Here is a 16579-nt window from a genome sequence, read left to right on the forward strand (position 1 = left end):
TTACAAGATATGTCAGTCAGGGTGACTCTTTACGTTTCGGGATATTTTAACTACTAAAATGAGTTCAATGTGTGTTTCACCCTTTTGTTTTTAACCGTTGATAATGCGAAAAGTGATCAGCATCGATAGTATCGATGGTGCTATCAACTTTTAACCAGCCCTAGGAAACAGCATTGAATTCAATCAAAACTATTCATAAATAATCATAAATAATGATAATATAATATCACACTAATTCAATAAAAGCCAGCAACGCTAACCAAGTGACGTCTCTCAAATTTAGCAGCAGATCTTCCTTGCGTCACCTTCATTGCTTGCCCCATATATATTCTGTTATTGTTGTCTGAGAGCGGCTGCAACGCAATTAAAAAGGATTTGAATCAACTAAAAGTGTCTTTGTAGTAATCTTATAAGCTTAAACTAGTCAAAAATGTTTGCCAAGAAGAAGCCAGAGCCTGCCAAGCGACGACAGCATAATTTGGCACAGGTAAATGTTTAAAAACAATCAACTAGATTCGCGTCTATTTATTAATTATGACTCATCGTTTCTTTGCATTCCCCCTGCACGCTCACGCGACAGTTTGGCTTGACGGAAATACCAGATGACTTTGATATCAGCTCTGGCTATGGGGATGACGATGGCGGAGATAGCGACCTGGAGGCAGAGCTGGCCGCCATTGCCAGTGGCGGGGGCCAGAGGCCCAAGGCGAAGCCCAAACCAAAGCTATTGCCACCCAGTGATTTGGACAAAATGATTGCCGACAGCTTGCGTGATGTCAGCGACGATGATGATGATGAAAATCTGGAAAATGATTCCGACCTGTTGGGCGAACTGAGTGGCATTGGCGGCTTGGAGGAGGAAGAACCGGAGACGGAAGAACCGACAGCTGAACCAGCGGCTGCTAACGATGAGCCTGTCCAGACGTTCCTACCCACCACCACAGTGGACACGCTGGGCATAATCAAGCAGAGATTGGAAATTTATAAGCAGGCGGAGGCGAATGCCAAGGCTACTGGAGATTCCGGCAAGGCGCGACGCTTTGGTCGGGGTCTGAAAACCCTACAAGATCTGCACAAGCAGGCGGCAGCCGGAAAGACCATCAATGTGGATGACATACCGCCTGAAGTGAGTGTGAAGCCAGCTGGAGGCGCCGTCGCTTCAGATGAATCTCCTGCTCCATCCACTCCAGTGGTACAGCCCAGACGTGTGGCTCCTGCTCCGCCCACACCAACATCTCTGCCAGCTGCTACACCTGTGGAGTCTGCCGCGCCAACAAATCCCCTTGTGGCCCAAATGCGCAGCCGTCAGAGTGAATACAAAGCTGCGGCGCTGCAATTCAAGCGCAGTGGCGACACAGCCAATGCCCTGCAGTTCCTCAAGGTGGTCAAACAATTCGACGTGGTGATCAAAATGTGCGAGGATGGGCAGGAAGTTGATCTCAGTGACATGCCGCCACCACCCGCTGAATTTCTGGAGTTCCTAGCCAAGATGAAAGACGGAGCAGCCCCCGAAGCGGCAGCGGCAGCAGCAGCAGCTCCAGAGCCGACACCGGCTCCAGCACCAGCTCCACCGCCAGCTGCTGCCTCAACCCTGCTGGAGGCACTGCAGCAGCGCCTGGAAAAGTATCAGTCTGTGGAGGCGGCTGCCAAGACCGAAGACAACACCAGCAAGGCGCGCCGCTTTGGACGGATTGTCAAGCAGTACGAGGATGCCATCAAACAGTACAAGGCGGGCAGACCAGTGGCCTACGATGAGCTGCCTGTGCCGCCAGGTTTCGGGCCACTGCCCACAACAGAGTCTGCTCCAGCAGCCGCACCATCACTGCCAACATCACCCACATCTCCGCCAGCCACGGCAAGCACTTCTGCGGGTGGAACTCCCACCGGCAGCAGCGCGGCCACACCAACGGGGCCACGAAAGGCGGCACCATCACCACCACAGCCAACAGAGCTGACGACACGCGTCACAGGCAACCACCAGAAGAGCAACCTGGCCGAGCAGCAAATGAAGCTTCTGCTGGAGCGTCAAAAGGAGTTCAAGGTGGCCGCTATCGAAGCCAAAAAGGCGGGAGAAATAGATCAAGCCAAGGAGTACCTCAAGATCTACAAGGGATTCGATTCGCTGCTGAATGCAGCCAGCAGCGGCCTGCCAGTGGATCTCAGCACGGTTTGTTTTCGAGAATTTATATCATGCAGTTATCAGTGACACATTCAATCCTTTCCAGCTGCCCGTGCCGCCCTCACAGCGTGACAATTTGGAGGCCTCGTTTGCCATTGTATCGGCAGAGGAATGCGATCCCGGCGATGACATTTGCGAGATTGGTGTACGCATGGAGGAGCAGCTGGCCAAGCAGCTGATGATGTGCAAGAATACGCGGGACCATCACAAGGCCATGGGCGATGTGGCCGGCATGAATCGGTTCGAGAATCTGGCCTTAACCGTTCAAAAAGACCTGGATCTGGTGCGCTACTCCAAGCGCAAGGGCCAGCCACTGCCCAAGTTCCACTACGAAAAGCGTAACTTTAACATTGTCCACTGCAACACAGATCTGACAGACAACGAGCTGGAAATCGTTGTGGCACGAGGCATCAACTACAATGTGCCCAATCCCAAGGAAGTGGACACCTATGTCCGAGTAGAGTTTCCACTTCTTAACGTAAGCGAAAACGAGTTAAAAACTAAACTCTTTCCCTAATGATATGGTGTTTCCTTTTAGGATGAATCTTTCAAGACAAAAACAAATGTGATTAAGGACACAAACAGCCCAGACTATGATGAACGCTTCAAGGTGGACATTCAGCGCACCAATCGCCAGTTTCAGCGTATATTCAAGCGGCACGGTGTCAAGTTAGAGATCTATTCCAGAGGGTGAGTGGTGCGCCGTTGGCTCACTGTACATTTATATTATTTAATCCGTACTAAGGCGCTTTCCATGCATTTTAATCACGACTAACAGAGGTGATATATTGGTTTGAGTAATTGTAATCTGCTTAATAGCATTGGAAGCCCAGACCTTTATGCATTTGGCTAATTATAAGGTATTAAATATCCCTACATAAAGTAGCTTAAAAGTAGTAGATAGATAATGAATCATTCATTATGTTTCGATTGACAGCATAGATGTCTCAAATTCTCATGGTTCCCATTCATAAATCCTTTTAAACTTGATAGCAGCCCAACAATAATAAATGGGAATATTATTTAAAGGGCAGGGTCGAGATAGAGCTTGATGCACAATGAAATACACATGTATTTTGTTTTGGGACTCACAAACAATACTTGTAGAAGTGTTCGCTTGTTATTCTCTGGCTCTCAAAGAATACATTTCGCAATATGGAACCATTAAAGATTCATAGAATTTAAAAATCAGTATTTTATAGCGAGAGTTCTTTCAATTTTGATTTTGAAATGTAAATAAAAATTCGCGCTTTATATTTTTGTTCGATATATTTTTTCTCTTAGAAGAATAATATTTTTGCCCATTATAATTTGAATCTCCCCTCCCGTATTTAGTAGATTTTCTGTAGATCATTGCATTTTGATCACTGGCTTCAGCACACACATATATCTCACCGTATATGATTACTCCTATAAAGTATATCCATTGAATTCATTTGACTTCCCATGTGGAATGGTTTTAATAAAATATTCTCCAAATTGTTTACGCCTCAATTCCCAACAACAACAAAAACAAACAAACACACCTATAAAATAAACTCATCCAATGCCACGCGTTACTCGTAAATAAATCGCAACAAATAATAGCTGCAGCATAGATTGTTGTGGACTAAGTCGTAAACTGCCCCTATGTTGTTTCAGAGGATTCCTGCGTTCCGACACACTCATTGGCACCGTCAATGTGAAGCTGCAGCCGCTGGAGACCAAGTGTGATATACACGATACGTATGATGTAAGTATAGCAAAGAATATGCCAGAATGTCTGCTAATTTTGGTTATCTTTTAATTTAAAACAGCTGATGGATGGTCGCAAGCAGGTGGGCGGCAAACTGGAGGTCAAAGTCCGCGTACGCAATCCAATACTGACGAAGCAAATCGAACACATCAACGAAAAGTGGCTGGTCCTAGACGCCGAGGGTTGAACTGGATATAGAGAGACTTATTTATACTGCTTTGCTTGAAGCAAACTAAAAGTATTTTGTTTAAAAGAGAACCGGGGTTCTTGATCGTTTCTGTTGTACTCTCTCTCTCTCTCTCTCTCTCTGTAAATACCCACGCCCAGGCAGAGAATGCTTAGTGGTTACGCTTTTGGCCAATTCCCTGCACAGGATAAAGGCATTTTATGCATTACGAACACAACACAGATTATGTACTATATACTAAATATTGTATATGACTTATATATATATATATAAAGGTTGGCTTAAGGCTGAGGCGCATGTCCAGATTTGTGCCCAATGAAGTCAGTTCGTTCCATTCCAAAAGATAGACAGACAGATAGAGGGAGAGCGCCTGGCCGTAGCCTGATTATGATTTCATTTACTTTTTGTCTAATTATGTGTGCCTGATAAAATGTCTTTTTGTTAAATTACAACTCCAGATACTCGACTATTTGTGAGAACGGGCTGGTCTCATTGAACACATCCACACCGCGGACTTTATAGAAACCTGCAAGAAGTCAAAAGATTAATCATCTTTCTCCCCCTCTAGGGAGATCTTCGCTCACCATTCACTGAGCTTATCTGCCCGTTGGGTGCATACTGAAACGATGGATAGGGCAAGTGCCAGTCTCGGGATATCAGCTGCCAGTCGACGGCAAAGCCCTGTCCACCACGCTGCTTGAACCACACCTCGTAGCTCCTCAGACACTGCGTGGACTTGGGATGCTCGCGCCAGCTGATGAACACCTCGCGGTGTGTGACCTCTACAATGGACAGCTGCTGCGGTCGCTTCAGTTTCGGCCACGTGGCGGAGCATACGCGCAACAACATCGCCCAGGGCAGCGGTATGCTGGCCGAATTGATGACCAGCTCACTGTTGTACTGCCAAATGGGACCCGTTTCGTAGAGGCGTGGTGTCTGCACCCGACGCATGGCCTCGCGCAATGTGGCATTGGGATACGCTGGACTGCCTGCCTGGGTCCACAGATGGAATGGATCCGTGCTCTGTGGCACCATAAGCTCCGTGATGAATGCCGACTCATTGGCAATGGACATGTTCAGCGTGTACTTGTGATGGAAGGGCGTGATCTTGGGTACAGCCTCCTCGGGACTGAGGAAAATTGTGGCCATGTATTGACCCGGCCCGCCCATGCCACCAGAGACGGTTCGCCACACCTGTACACTGTGCTTTGTGTCCATGTTGACCAGCTCCATGTCTGCAGCGCGGCTGCCCAGCTTGGCCAGCATACCCAGTGCAGCATACACAGGTTTCTGTACGAACTGAGAGTGCGGCGGCTGCGTTTCGTTCATGCGGAAGTGGGCCAGCAGTGTGCGCTGTGTGAACTCGTGCGGATGATAGCTGAGGAACGCATTGTCATGGCTAATGGACTCCAGACGACTCAGCGCACCGCCGGATAGCTTGGCATGCCAATGCTGCATCACCATGGACATCAAAGTGACGCCATAGCGCACATCCGCCTGGAATTCGCGGGGTGTGCTCCAACCAGCCACAGGATCAGCTTCACTGTGGAGGAAAGCAAAGGATTTTGGTTACCTTTTAGCTACTCGCTTTGGATTCACATACTCATTGGCCACTGGCAGTTGCTTGAGATTCGGATACTCCTCGAAGATCTGTTGCAGTAAAGTTAGCGACGCATTCACGATCTCCACGGCACTGCCATTGAGTCCCTTGCGATGAAAGCTGAGCACATCGATGGGACAGTGCACCATACGCTGATTGCACAGCTCGAGAAGCTTCCAGCAACGCGGATGACCGTTGAGGGACTTGAACAGGCCTGCAGGACCACGCAGAGCCCGGTACATGGGCAGATTCGAGCTGGAATGGCCATGGGCAGCACCCGCCTTGCTAAGACCGCGACGCACGGCCTGGACATAGTCCAGATAGTAGTCCACTGTGAGATTGAGCGTATTGTAGCCATGCAGATCCGGCTCGTTCCAGGTCTCGTAACGCCAGTTGGCCATGCGGGCAGAGCCATGTCTTACTGCAGAAGGAAAGGGGGAAAGGATTGAGTTTTGTTTTCATAAACTGCCGTTCCAGTCCCCCACACGCTCACCTATCTGATGATTAAGAGTTGTCTTCACTAGGTGGTCCCAGAAGAAGGAGATCTGCTGTGGATTCTCAGTAAAGACCTGCCCCGGATTTCCCATAAACTCCAGCACCGGCGACAGGCGCAGTTCCTCGTGCAGAAAGTCAATGAAAGTGTCAAACTTACCAAAGTCGTACATGGGCACACCGCTCATGTCGTACTGCAGGAACTGCACCAGTTCTAGCAGCCAGTGGATGCGTATGTGGGTCACAGCGCCCACCGGCAGGGCTGCTATTTGCCGCAGATTCATTTGCACCTCGGGTGCGGCAAGGGCGGCGCTAATCCCCTCATGATCGATATCACCGGCTGGACAGAAGCCCACGCCCGTCCAGAAGTGCGACAACGGATGGTACACCACATCACCGCTGGTATAGTGGGCGTGGACGTTGTGTCCGGACACGCAAAGCAGCAGCAGAAGGAGCAACGGCGATGGCAACATTTCGAATGATTAGCGGTCCTCTCTCGTCGAAATCAATTCCGCTTTTGTTTGTTGTCTTCGATTTGTCCGATGCCGAATGCTGATAAGAGCCGCCCCTCGCACGATGTGTCGTGTGTCTGTATCTGTTGCCCGCCTTCAATCGTCGGCCGAGCCGTGCAGGGCAGGGCAGGGCTTAGAGCCCTCACCGTGTCGTGACGTCACAGGAGGCTGCTGCTGCTGCTGGTGCTGCTGTGGAGCAACAGCGTGCCAGTTTATCCACTCTCACTCTCTCTCTCTCTCTCTCTCTCTCTCTCTCTTTCTATGTCTATAAGTATGTCTCTCCTTTGTCTGCCTGATGTTTCCCCCAAAACGGTGTGGCAAAAGAAATGACAAAAACATGCAAGAGAGGCTTTCATCGTTGACCGAAGCTGTTGATACTCTTGCAGGTGGATGGTGAATTTTAATCTTGATTAATTTGTATGAATTGTAGAGGAACGCATGAAGGATAAGTATTTTGATGACTGTAAGCATCCTTCCAATGGTTGCTCCATGTAAAATAAAACTAAAAAAGGTTTTTGGATGGAGCTCAAGTCTCATGACTAAGTTAAGTAAGCTTTTACCTTTTGCAAGAGTATACAAAGAGCAGTCACACAAACCTGGAGAGGGGACACATTGAATTGCAATCCCTCATTAGGGGTGGAAAAATGTGAGAGGCCGGTTGTCGGTATATATATATGTATTTATGTATGCTTTGTGTGCGTCTGTGTGGGTGCACATCGCGTGCCTGTGTGTGGGGGAGTAAAAGGTGTGACAAAGATAATATTTCACGCATCTCAGCGATAATATAGCAATAACATTCTCATAACACATATCACATTCGAGGGTGGACTGGTCCCCGACTTGTGTGTAAAATGTTTGTTTCTCCCCAATTTATAGGATTATAAGGAATTAAACTAAATACAATAAGAGTATCAGGCGGCTTTGGTCACGAAAATGAAGTGGGACTGTTATCTGCAAAATCTGAGGATGGCAGAAAATACAAAAACCTAAGAACCTCTAATCCGGGTGTCTGTTTTTGATGTTTTAATAAAGGATAGAATGCAATAGGTATTGGGAAAGCTTAAATTATTTCGATTTTATCTTTAATCACCTTAATTTGTTAAGGTATTAAATTGGATTCAATATTTAGGTAATTTCTGAAGAGAAATTGAATAGAGGATTGTCTGATATTCACCTTACTTTATTTCACAACATAATTTTCTGGGCAATACCCAATAAATTCGTATGTGTATGCAAAAGCTTATCTATTATTCGCTGATGGATTAATTGATTTTTTAGCTTCGCTCTCTGTTGTCAATATTCAATATTGCACAATGAAAAGCAATTACTCTAATGGCCACTGAAGTCGGACGATGATAACTAGGTCCCTGACCACTGGCCATTGGCAGAATCAGATAAGTTTGGCCCCCAACTGGCATGTGGCATGAATCCAGTTAGCCATATCCTCCGGCTAGGTCGTGTCAGTGCCTTGTTGGCAATGTCACCGAACACTTGGGTAATTGAAATGCCGACACAGAAAACGCGCTTGCATCCGTATCCCCGGCGGATATCACCGTACCGGACACTCTCAGTGAATCGGAATGCCTTCAGCCATGAGGCGCGTCTACCACCACCACCGCCGCCGCTTCCGAAGACTCTGGAGCATCCCGTGTTCGAGGACATACGAACAATAATGTCCGTGCTGAAGGCCAGTGGGCTAATGCCGATCTACGAGCAGGTCTCCAGCTATAAAGTGGGTCCACCCACCAAGACCAACGAGTTCTACTCATTCTTTGTGCGAGGCGTGGTCCATGCCCTGACCATCTTCAACGTGTACAGTCTGTTCACGCCCAGCTCGGCGCAGCTGTTTTACTCGTACCGCGAGACGGATAATGTCAATCAGTGGATCGAGCTGCTGCTCTGTATCCTCACCTACACGCTGACGGTTTTCGTGTGTGCGCGCAACACCAAGAACGTTCTGCGCGTTATGAACGAGATCCTGCAGCTGGACGAGGAAGTGCGCCGTCAGTTTGGTGCCAATTTGAGTCAGAACTTTGGCTTTTCGGTGAAATATCTTGTGGGAATTACCGCTTGTCAGACCTACATCATTGTGCTGAAGATCTATGCGGTGGAGGGCGTGATCACGCCCACCTCCTACGTACTGCTGGCCTTTTATGCTGTCCAAAATGGTCTGACAGCCACGTACATTGTGTTTGCCTCCGCACTGCTGCGCATCGTGTATATTCGTTTTCACTTCATCAATCAGCTACTCAATGGGTACACCTATGTCCAGCAGCAGCGGCGGAAGGGCGGCAATCGACGAACGACGGCAGCGCCTTCGCTCATGGAGCACTTTCCCGAGGACTCGCTGTTCATCTATCGCATGCACAACAAATTGCTGCGCATCTACAAGGGCATCAACGATTGCTGCAATCTGATACTGGTGTCCTTTTTGGGCTACTCTTTCTACACGGTCACCACGAACTGCTATAATCTCTTTGTTCAGATCACCGCCAAGGGAATGGTCTCATCGAATATTCTTCAATGGTGCTTCGCCTGGCTGTGCATGCATGTCTCCCTGCTGGCTTTGTTGTCGCGCAGCTGTGGTCTAACCACAAGAGAGGTGGGTACTTAATCTCTATCAGGATTAAGCTATACACCAATGAGTTTATTTGCAGGCAAATGCCACGTCCCAAATACTGGCCAGGGTCTATGCCAAGAGCAAGGAGTATCAGAATATTGTGAGCCTACAAAAAACCGAAGGTATAGCAGTGTCTATAGCTCTCTACTTATATTTCCTTTCCCTTTTACAGATTGACAAATTTCTAACCAAAAGCATCAAACAGGAAGTACAATTCACGGCCTATGGTTTCTTTGCCATCGATAATTCCACACTCTTCAAGGTGATTGTTTAATCTATGCATAATAAAGTGTTCAAGTAAATAATTAAACCCTGAAAAACTTCAGATATTTTCAGCTGTGACCACTTATTTGGTAATTTTGATACAATTCAAACAGCTGGAGGACTCCAAAGTGGAGGACCATGTACAGGAACAGCCACAGACTGGAATATAAATTATATTTTGTCTCTCTCAAATGTATTTTCTATACAAATATTACGACAATTTTACTAATAGCAAACAAACGAAATCAAAACAAATAAAACAAGGAATTTTCTTTTTTCAAAAATAAAAAAACAAAAATGCACCAAAGTCTGGCAGATAATACAATTTAAAAGGATTATTTAGAATTGTTAAGAAACCGACGCCCTGCCTTTATTATAATGAAACGAAAAATTATTTATTGACTTGGAACGTAAGATTTGTGTGAGGTTTGCTTGCCTCCTTTTGTCTAGTGCTTATATCTAAATGGTCCTAACAGTTCAACACTTTGGACTTGCGACGCGTCTCCCCGAACAGGAATGAGCAAATGCGATCCAACAGAAAGGCACCAATGATGTCCATCACGAGGACGGTGATCAATACGCGACGGAACTACAAAGATAATTTAACAAAATTAATTGACAAACTTGACAAAAATCTAGGACAATACATACATCTGTGGGGAAATCGAAAATTTCGAAAAATTCTGTCAAATCGGGCACCAGACCCGTGGACAAAAGCAACACCAAAGAGGCTGAGGCGCCAATGGCATACACCAGCATGCGATTGGAGCGCAAACTCTCCATGAAAGGATGACCCTAGTAATAGCAAAGTAAATAGATTATAGAGTTCTGGGTTAAGTGTATTTCTTACCTTATAGTTGACTGCAATGGTGGCCACCTGCAGTGATATACAAATAATGTAGACCGTGCTGTTCACAATGTTTGGATCGAATTTAGTCTTCTCCTCGGCATCCATGTCAATAAACAGCTTTACCTTGCCCACTCTGTGAGAAAAAAAGAAAACAATTAACACTTTGAATTGGATAGTGAATGAAATCCATTTCGACGCACCTTGGTGGTGCCAGTTTGGTGGCTTCACTGGTCAAGTAATAGAGCGTTCCAAAATGCACTGCAAATTGCGTGAGGATCGTCGAAATTGTGTAGAAATTGAAGATGTTTGGCAGTGGTGCCACCTTGGACAGAGTTTTCAGTGGCTGCAACATTTAAATTGTGAGTAGAGAGAGTAGAGAATTTATTGTAAGATATGTACCTTGGATCGGGTGATGAAGAGAAAACAGGCAGCTATAAAGATGCCCTGCATGGTGGCCTGAGTATCGCTGAATTTGATGCCATCAATGTACAGCACTGACTGGCAATAGGCCTGAATGAGTGAATTCAATGCGAGGATCTTGAACATCTGCAGTGTGGTGACCAGAGTGCAGCGTCCCTGCTTGATTATGTGATTGACTGGTGGCAAAAACAAGACAAAGGTTAATCAGAAATGATCCTAAAAGACGGAGACCCTTCAAGCGCTACTCACCGCACATGATCGATGACGATTTGCTTGTGAATGGCGCAGCAATGGAGGCATCTCCAAGCTTAACCATCGTCTGCTCTTCCAAGTCGCGCAGAGCGCTCTGCATACGAGCCTGCGACTGAGTGATATGCTCCTGTCGCCGGCGCAGAGCACGCTCTCGCGGGCTCAACTGTTGGTTGGCAGTGTGAGCAGCGGCGGCCGTGGCTGCAGCTGCTGCTGCATTGGCCAGCTGCTGTTCCTCCTCGGTACGCTTGCGCTTCGCTGGCGCACTGGTGAGCAACGAGACGCCCACATTGGCGTGCTTCAAAGCGCCCACATCGTTGGTGCCATCGCCGCACATGAGCGTGCAGAAGCCCAACTGTTTGAGCGTGGTAATCACAAACTCTTTTTGCTTGGGTGCGAAGCGTGCACAGACCGTCACCTGGGGCAGCAGCTGACGCATATACTGGGGCTGGTTATGCTGCAGATGCAGCAATCCCTCGCCAGTGATGCACAGATCGTGGGTGGCCAGCATGAGAGAGATGCTGCGGCTGCGCTCGTCCAGCTGATATGAGTGCTCCCCATCAACGGATACCCAGCTCCAGGTTTCGCGCTTTGACGGCTCGGGCGGTGTCAGAATGAGCAGCTTCTTTCGTGTGAATCGCAGCTCCTTGGCCACATGACAAGCAGTCAGGGGACTGTCGCCTGTGATCATAACCACCTTGTGGGAGGATTGTATGAGTTCTTTGATCACAGACTTGGAGTCGGGTTTCATGGGGCACGAGATGATCACAAAGCCGGCAAAAGTGAGATCGCATTCCACTTCATCGCGCTTCAGTTCGCGTATTCTCTGTGCACTCAGGCTGCCAAACTCCTTGATACCCAGTGCCAGTACACGAGCGCCACGACGAGCATATTCCAGGTAAATCTGCGAATAAATATTCAGTTTGGTTCTCCTGTTTGAAGGACTAAATGTGCACTCACCTTCTCATAGTCCGATGGCACTTCACGTAGCATATTCTGAATGACTTCGGGCGCTCCCTTGACGGCGCCAATATGCTTCACTTCGTTGGAGTAGGGCATCAGGTAGCCAGCAAGGACGGACATGCGCTTGAGGGCCGACGAGAAGTGATAGCGTTGGATGATCTTCAAAGGCTTCAGTTGCGCCCGCTTCGGTATGACACTGTCCATCTTTGTGAGCGTCCAATCGACGGCCGCCAAGGTGGCTTTCTCCAGCGGATCTCCCACCAGTCCATCGTCTAGCAGGGCCAGCGAGTGGCAGCAGGCCAGCACCTGGACAGTGTTCGCCTCTGCCTGCTCAATGGGCACACAAGTGCCATTCGAAGTGAGCCCCGCAATGCCCTCCACCATAAGGTTGTCCGTGGTCAGCGTTCCCGTCTTGTCGAAGCAGCAGATCTGAACCTTTCCGGCAAACGGAATGCGGAATGGTTCCGTACAGAATACAAACAATTTGGTCAACTGAATCAGCGAAGTATTGACGGCCAGGGTGAGCTCAATGGGCAGATCCGGAGGTATGATGGCAGTCAGAATTAGTGTGCACTCCAGGAAGAGCTTGTAGCGATTGCGCTCCAGATCCTCGCTGCCCTTGACCCACACATAGGAGGCGGCGGCCACAGCGAATACCATGAGGAAGGCAATAAACGCAAAGGTCTCCTTGTTGTTTTCCGTTGCGCGATTGGCACCGAACAGAATCGTGCGCAAGAGTTTGCCCTGCGATGTGTTGAATCCCGTCCGGATCACATAGCCAATGCAGCCACCATCCGGGGCACGCAGCGATTCCTTGGTGGGGGCCGTGTGCTGGACCACTTTGGTGCCACCAAAGAGCACAAACAGTTTGCCATCACCATCCACGTCCAGTTCGGTGTCCAGACTGTCCAACGACTCCAAAGATTCTTTCATCAGCGGCACTGATTCGCCCGTCAGCATGGATTCATCCACAATGCAGTTGCCACGCAGGATAACCAGGTCACAGGGCACAATATTATCGTTCTGAGAGCGCGTCACGGACACCAAATCACCAGGCAGCAGCTCGTCCGAGCCAATGTGGCGCCATTTGTTCTGACGAAAGGCATAGATCAGGTACGGTTTGTTGCCCATTTTCCGAATCTCGGACATGTTCCTCAGCTGCTGCTTCACAATGGTGCACTCAAAGGCAATCAGCATGAAGAGCGTGAACAGGGAGTAGTACCAGTAGTCGTCCATGCACCACAGCCCCACGGAGAATACTTGGAACACAAAGAACGGGGCCGTGGCGCGTTCGAGAAAGAGTTCGTGGAACTCTGGCACCACCATGTCCATCTCGTTATTGCCGTACGTGGTAGTGGCTCGCTTCACAGCCTCGTCTGACTCCAGTCCTCGGGAGGCGGCATAGTTTTTCAGCAGTCCATTGACGGGAAATTCGACGGCTCGGAAGGTTTTCCTATCCTCGTTCCACACATATTTTGTCTTCTGAAAGACCAGAAAATACTCTGTTGTGCCATCCTCCAGCTTGGTGGCGCGTATCGGAACTATCTTTGAGTTACCATTGTTCGCTGTGGGCACCACCTTGGCGAGGACATTCAGGGCCGGCAACTTCGTTTTGCGGCAGGTGAGGAAGGCCAAGACGTGAACGCTCCAGTAGCAGAAGAGTAATGTGAGAACGTGCAGAAATGCTATGGCTAGAACGGCTATGAAGCCGATGTCATTCCAGGCAATGGTCGAGTCCGCTGTAGTCTGGTTTGCCGACGAGATCAACTCCTGAGCGGTGGCCACAGCCACATCACCGCCGCCGTACACGTAGATGCATAGGTATAGGGCGGTCAGGTATAGCGGGACAAAGGGCAATACCACGCCGCTCAGTGGCGTTGGTATGCGCACATGTAGGGTCACATATTGCACCAGATCGTCCAGGTTGCCGGCCGTCGTCGCCGTCGCCCCGTTTTTAAGGAGCCTTTTGTTTGGATCGGTGTCGCCGGCAGCGCCTTCAGTTATTTCGCCTCTCGTACTCATGGGTTCAGCCTGACTCTTTCAGTCTCCGTATGTGTGTTTTCTTACAGATTAAATACGATTTTTTACAGAAGTTTCATAGCGGCAAAAATAAAATGTGAAAAAAATAAGCAACGTCGTCGAACCTAGAAAACTGTGTGCCAGCTGTGTGTCCTATCGATGTAAATATACATATATATCGATATATTGCATCAGCTGGGTATTAACGTTTGCCAACACTTTACTTGGAAACTTTACTTTACAGTTATTAATTTTATGTGTTTACACAAATCACAAATTCTATTGTTAAATCAGCCTGTTGTACATGTCTCTTTCCTATGCCTTTCAAATTATATATTTTCCTAAATATAAAAATGTAGCGAGCAATCTCCGCGAGATATGTCGCTAAACTCTGTTCATACACCATGTAGATTTTTATGTACATGCATACATTGTATTTACATTTGGATGTATGAAAGTCAACCAATAATTTTTAAACAAGATGTTAGTGAACGCGTTGAAAAATTGCATCAACTGGTAATTTCAAACATTTTAGGTCTGCGCCATCTATTAGAATTTGTAGCGAAATCTAATATATCAGTGGTAATAAAACCATCTTCATTAACCGATTAGTGGAAAACAAAAGTCCGCAAAAGATTTTTCGGAAAAGTTAAATAAAATATTAACTGAGTTGAACGTCCTGATGTTCACCAATCGTTACTTAATTAAGAGAAAGTCCCCGAAGATTTGACTATATCGGCGTAATTTACAAATACTCGACAGTGCTTATTTTAGTTCCCTGTCGTGGCCATGGCGTCGATCAGAAGCAGAGCACATGTTTGGTTAATCGGACAGACAAAGGACACGTTAAATTCAACAATTCTTCCGTCAATCCAAGAAGCACTAAAGTGCTCATTTTATTTCGAAAGCGATTTATTCCTTGAAAATCTTTTTATGTAGTTTTAATTTTAATTTGTAAAGACAGGAACTTAAAAGTATAACTGTTCACATTTGTTGTTCTTTTCTATGCACAGCCCTGGTACAGAGCACCGTCAGCCTCCTCTGTGTCAGGAAACGACTTGCGACTTTGGAAGGATCTCAAACAGTATGAAAATATCAACTGTTGAATTTGTATTTGTCCAAAGAGATAGTTTGGCTGGATTTTTTCAATAAAGGTATACGAAAATGAAACCAAATTTTCATTACTTTAATTGAAGAACTAACTGTGCATACAATACATTTTTAGTGTTGGGAAAATAGCAAACGGTATTTTTGCACAGGCTAACACAACACACACACACGCATTCACACGGGAATAGCTGATGGTGTGATTTTCGGCGGTAATATTCATTCATCGAGAGTATCCATGGGAGACTTCATGGATGGGTCAGTGGCTTTGCCAGCGGCAGCAAAGGCCATCTGTATGTCTGTCTGGGACTCGCGCTTAGGAGTAACGCGCTTGTGTTCAGTGGTGAAACTCACACTGATGCGCCCGCTGCCACGGACAGCGGACATTGGTGGACGCATCAGTGGCGTGGACAGACGAGCAGCAGCTGCCACTGGGGGAGTTGGTTGTTGCTGGTAGGAGGCGTTTGTGGGGGGACTGATAGTTTTCGTGGATGTCTCCTTTCGCACATCCACGACGAGCGCCTCGCGACGTGCATTATCCTGGAACTGTTTGACGCGATCCTTCATTTCTGTCTCGCGCTTGATTTCCTTTGAGATTTCGGCGCGACGCTTGTTATCGTATCGCTCCATGGCCTGCTGATCGCGCTGCTTGTTGCGCTCCACAATGAGATCGGCGATTTCCAGGCGCTTCTTCATGAGCGCCTCCTTGTCCAGCTTCTGAAACATCTCTGGCCAAACGCCCTTCTCCTTCTTCACCAGCACGATGCGGGCCTCGTTCTTGAAGATGCGGCAAAAGCTGAACAAAAATATAAGATAATTATTATCGGAGGAAGAAATGGAAGGTAAATCTACAAAAATTTACCTGGCCATCTCATCGATCTCTTGGGTCAGATGACGCTCAAAGAATATTGGTGGATTGTTGAACTTTAAGTACTGGGGCAGCAGGACAACGTCCGGCTTGCGTGTCACCAGACGGTTCAGTTCAATGGAAATTTTGATGTCCTCCTCGGTCTGCGATATCTGCACCATGATGAGCTTCGCTTCCGTTGCCGGTATGCTGTCGACTGAGCAATCGCCTGCTGCTGAAACTTATGTTATAGGCTGCCCGGAATTTGGGAGTGTTTGTTCAGGCTGACAACTGCGACAGGGCCAACCCTACAATGGCATACTACCCGCACAACTGTTCACTTGGAGTGCATATTACTTCGATTTACTTTAATTTGAATATTAACCAGTCTTCGAATAGCCACGCCGGTCGCCCAGTCTATCGACCAAACAACGATTGGCCATGCACCCCCTGATTGGGACTCGACCGGGACTTCACTCCCAGACACACACCACCTGTAACATTTTATGCATTTGCATTTTTTGGCAAGACAAGA

General features: G+C 47.6%; 5 protein-coding genes across 6 annotated transcripts; 2 read left to right on the plus strand and 3 right to left on the minus strand.

Annotated features, from left to right (window-relative positions):
• Positions 1-177: 177 nt before the first annotated feature.
• Positions 178-4501, plus strand: LOC117581828 (coiled-coil and C2 domain-containing protein 1-like). 2 transcript variants are annotated; one of them, XM_034269275.1, is made up of 6 exons: positions 178-487; positions 581-2167; positions 2226-2657; positions 2718-2869; positions 3767-3911; positions 3976-4501. In XM_034269275.1, exons 1-6 carry the CDS (start codon positions 431-433, stop codon positions 4099-4101), a joined length of 2499 nt encoding a protein of 832 aa, XP_034125166.1. In that variant the 5' UTR covers positions 178-430; the 3' UTR covers positions 4102-4501. The 2 variants fall into 2 exon arrangements, with proteins under 2 accessions (XP_034125166.1, XP_034125167.1); XM_034269276.1 differs by having other exon boundaries at positions 181-487; positions 3821-3911.
• Positions 4502-4536: 35 nt separating this feature from the next.
• LOC117581829 (alpha-L-iduronidase) lies at positions 4537-7089 on the minus strand. The gene is made up of 4 exons (XM_034269277.1): positions 6195-7089; positions 5705-6122; positions 4686-5644; positions 4537-4627 (listed from the first exon to the last, which is right to left on the minus strand). Exons 1-4 carry the CDS (start codon positions 6664-6666, stop codon positions 4548-4550), a joined length of 1929 nt encoding a protein of 642 aa, XP_034125168.1. The 5' UTR covers positions 6667-7089; the 3' UTR covers positions 4537-4547.
• Positions 7090-7923: 834 nt separating this feature from the next.
• On the plus strand, positions 7924-9838 carry LOC117581831 (gustatory and pheromone receptor 32a). The gene is made up of 4 exons (XM_034269279.1): positions 7924-9307; positions 9363-9425; positions 9498-9587; positions 9652-9838. Exons 1-4 carry the CDS (start codon positions 8129-8131, stop codon positions 9757-9759), a joined length of 1440 nt encoding a protein of 479 aa, XP_034125170.1. The 5' UTR covers positions 7924-8128; the 3' UTR covers positions 9760-9838.
• A 120-nt stretch (positions 9839-9958) lies between these two features.
• Positions 9959-14233, minus strand: LOC117581830 (manganese-transporting ATPase 13A1). The gene is made up of 7 exons (XM_034269278.1): positions 12069-14233; positions 11109-12012; positions 10839-11035; positions 10640-10782; positions 10440-10572; positions 10241-10384; positions 9959-10178 (listed from the first exon to the last, which is right to left on the minus strand). The coding sequence occupies exons 1-7, from the start codon at positions 14091-14093 to the stop codon at positions 10059-10061; spliced, it is 3666 nt and encodes a 1221-aa protein (XP_034125169.1). The 5' UTR covers positions 14094-14233; the 3' UTR covers positions 9959-10058.
• A 1001-nt stretch (positions 14234-15234) lies between these two features.
• Positions 15235-16346, minus strand: LOC117581832. Its single transcript, XM_034269280.1, has 2 exons — positions 16060-16346; positions 15235-15993 (listed from the first exon to the last, which is right to left on the minus strand). The coding sequence occupies exons 1-2, from the start codon at positions 16224-16226 to the stop codon at positions 15417-15419; spliced, it is 744 nt and encodes a 247-aa protein (XP_034125171.1). The 5' UTR covers positions 16227-16346; the 3' UTR covers positions 15235-15416.
• Positions 16347-16579: the final 233 nt, after the last annotated feature.

Source organism: Drosophila guanche, unplaced genomic scaffold (assembly GCF_900245975.1).
Source record: "Drosophila guanche unplaced genomic scaffold, DGUA_6, whole genome shotgun sequence".
NCBI classification, from domain to species: Eukaryota; Metazoa; Arthropoda; class Insecta; order Diptera; family Drosophilidae; genus Drosophila; species Drosophila guanche.

What these genes read in the sequence shown, in the direction of transcription:
- LOC117581830 (XM_034269278.1), bottom strand. Translation starts at nt 14,093, where the DNA reads ATGAGTACGAGAGGCGAAATAACTGAAGGCGCTGCCGGCGACACCGAT. An exon ending in TGCCATCGGACTATGAGAAG is followed by an intron (nt 12,013 to 12,068) that starts GTGAGTGCACAT and finishes ATTTATTCGCAG; the next exon opens with ATTTACCTGGAATATGCTCG. An exon ending in ATCGTCATCGATCATGTGCG is followed by an intron (nt 11,036 to 11,108) that starts GTGAGTAGCGCT and finishes TTTTGCCACCAG; the next exon opens with TCAATCACATAATCAAGCAG.
- LOC117581832 (XM_034269280.1), bottom strand. Translation starts at nt 16,226, where the DNA reads ATGGTGCAGATATCGCAGACCGAGGAGGACATCAAAATTTCCATTGAA. An exon ending in GAGATCGATGAGATGGCCAG is followed by an intron (nt 15,994 to 16,059) that starts GTAAATTTTTGT and finishes ATTTTTGTTCAG; the next exon opens with CTTTTGCCGCATCTTCAAGA.
- LOC117581828 (XM_034269275.1), top strand. Translation starts at nt 431, where the DNA reads ATGTTTGCCAAGAAGAAGCCAGAGCCTGCCAAGCGACGACAGCATAAT. An exon ending in GACAGCATAATTTGGCACAG is followed by an intron (nt 488 to 580) that starts GTAAATGTTTAA and finishes CTCACGCGACAG; the next exon opens with TTTGGCTTGACGGAAATACC. An exon ending in TTAGAGATCTATTCCAGAGG is followed by an intron (nt 2,870 to 3,766) that starts GTGAGTGGTGCG and finishes AACAAATAATAG; the next exon opens with CTGCAGCATAGATTGTTGTG.
- LOC117581829 (XM_034269277.1), bottom strand. Translation starts at nt 6,666, where the DNA reads ATGTTGCCATCGCCGTTGCTCCTTCTGCTGCTGCTTTGCGTGTCCGGA. An exon ending in AACTCTTAATCATCAGATAG is followed by an intron (nt 6,123 to 6,194) that starts GTGAGCGTGTGG and finishes TTCCTTCTGCAG; the next exon opens with TAAGACATGGCTCTGCCCGC. An exon ending in CAACTGCCAGTGGCCAATGA is followed by an intron (nt 5,645 to 5,704) that starts GTATGTGAATCC and finishes TTTCCTCCACAG; the next exon opens with TGAAGCTGATCCTGTGGCTG.
- LOC117581831 (XM_034269279.1), top strand. Translation starts at nt 8,129, where the DNA reads ATGAATCCAGTTAGCCATATCCTCCGGCTAGGTCGTGTCAGTGCCTTG. An exon ending in GTGGTCTAACCACAAGAGAG is followed by an intron (nt 9,308 to 9,362) that starts GTGGGTACTTAA and finishes GTTTATTTGCAG; the next exon opens with GCAAATGCCACGTCCCAAAT. An exon ending in GCAAGGAGTATCAGAATATT is followed by an intron (nt 9,426 to 9,497) that starts GTGAGCCTACAA and finishes TCCCTTTTACAG; the next exon opens with ATTGACAAATTTCTAACCAA.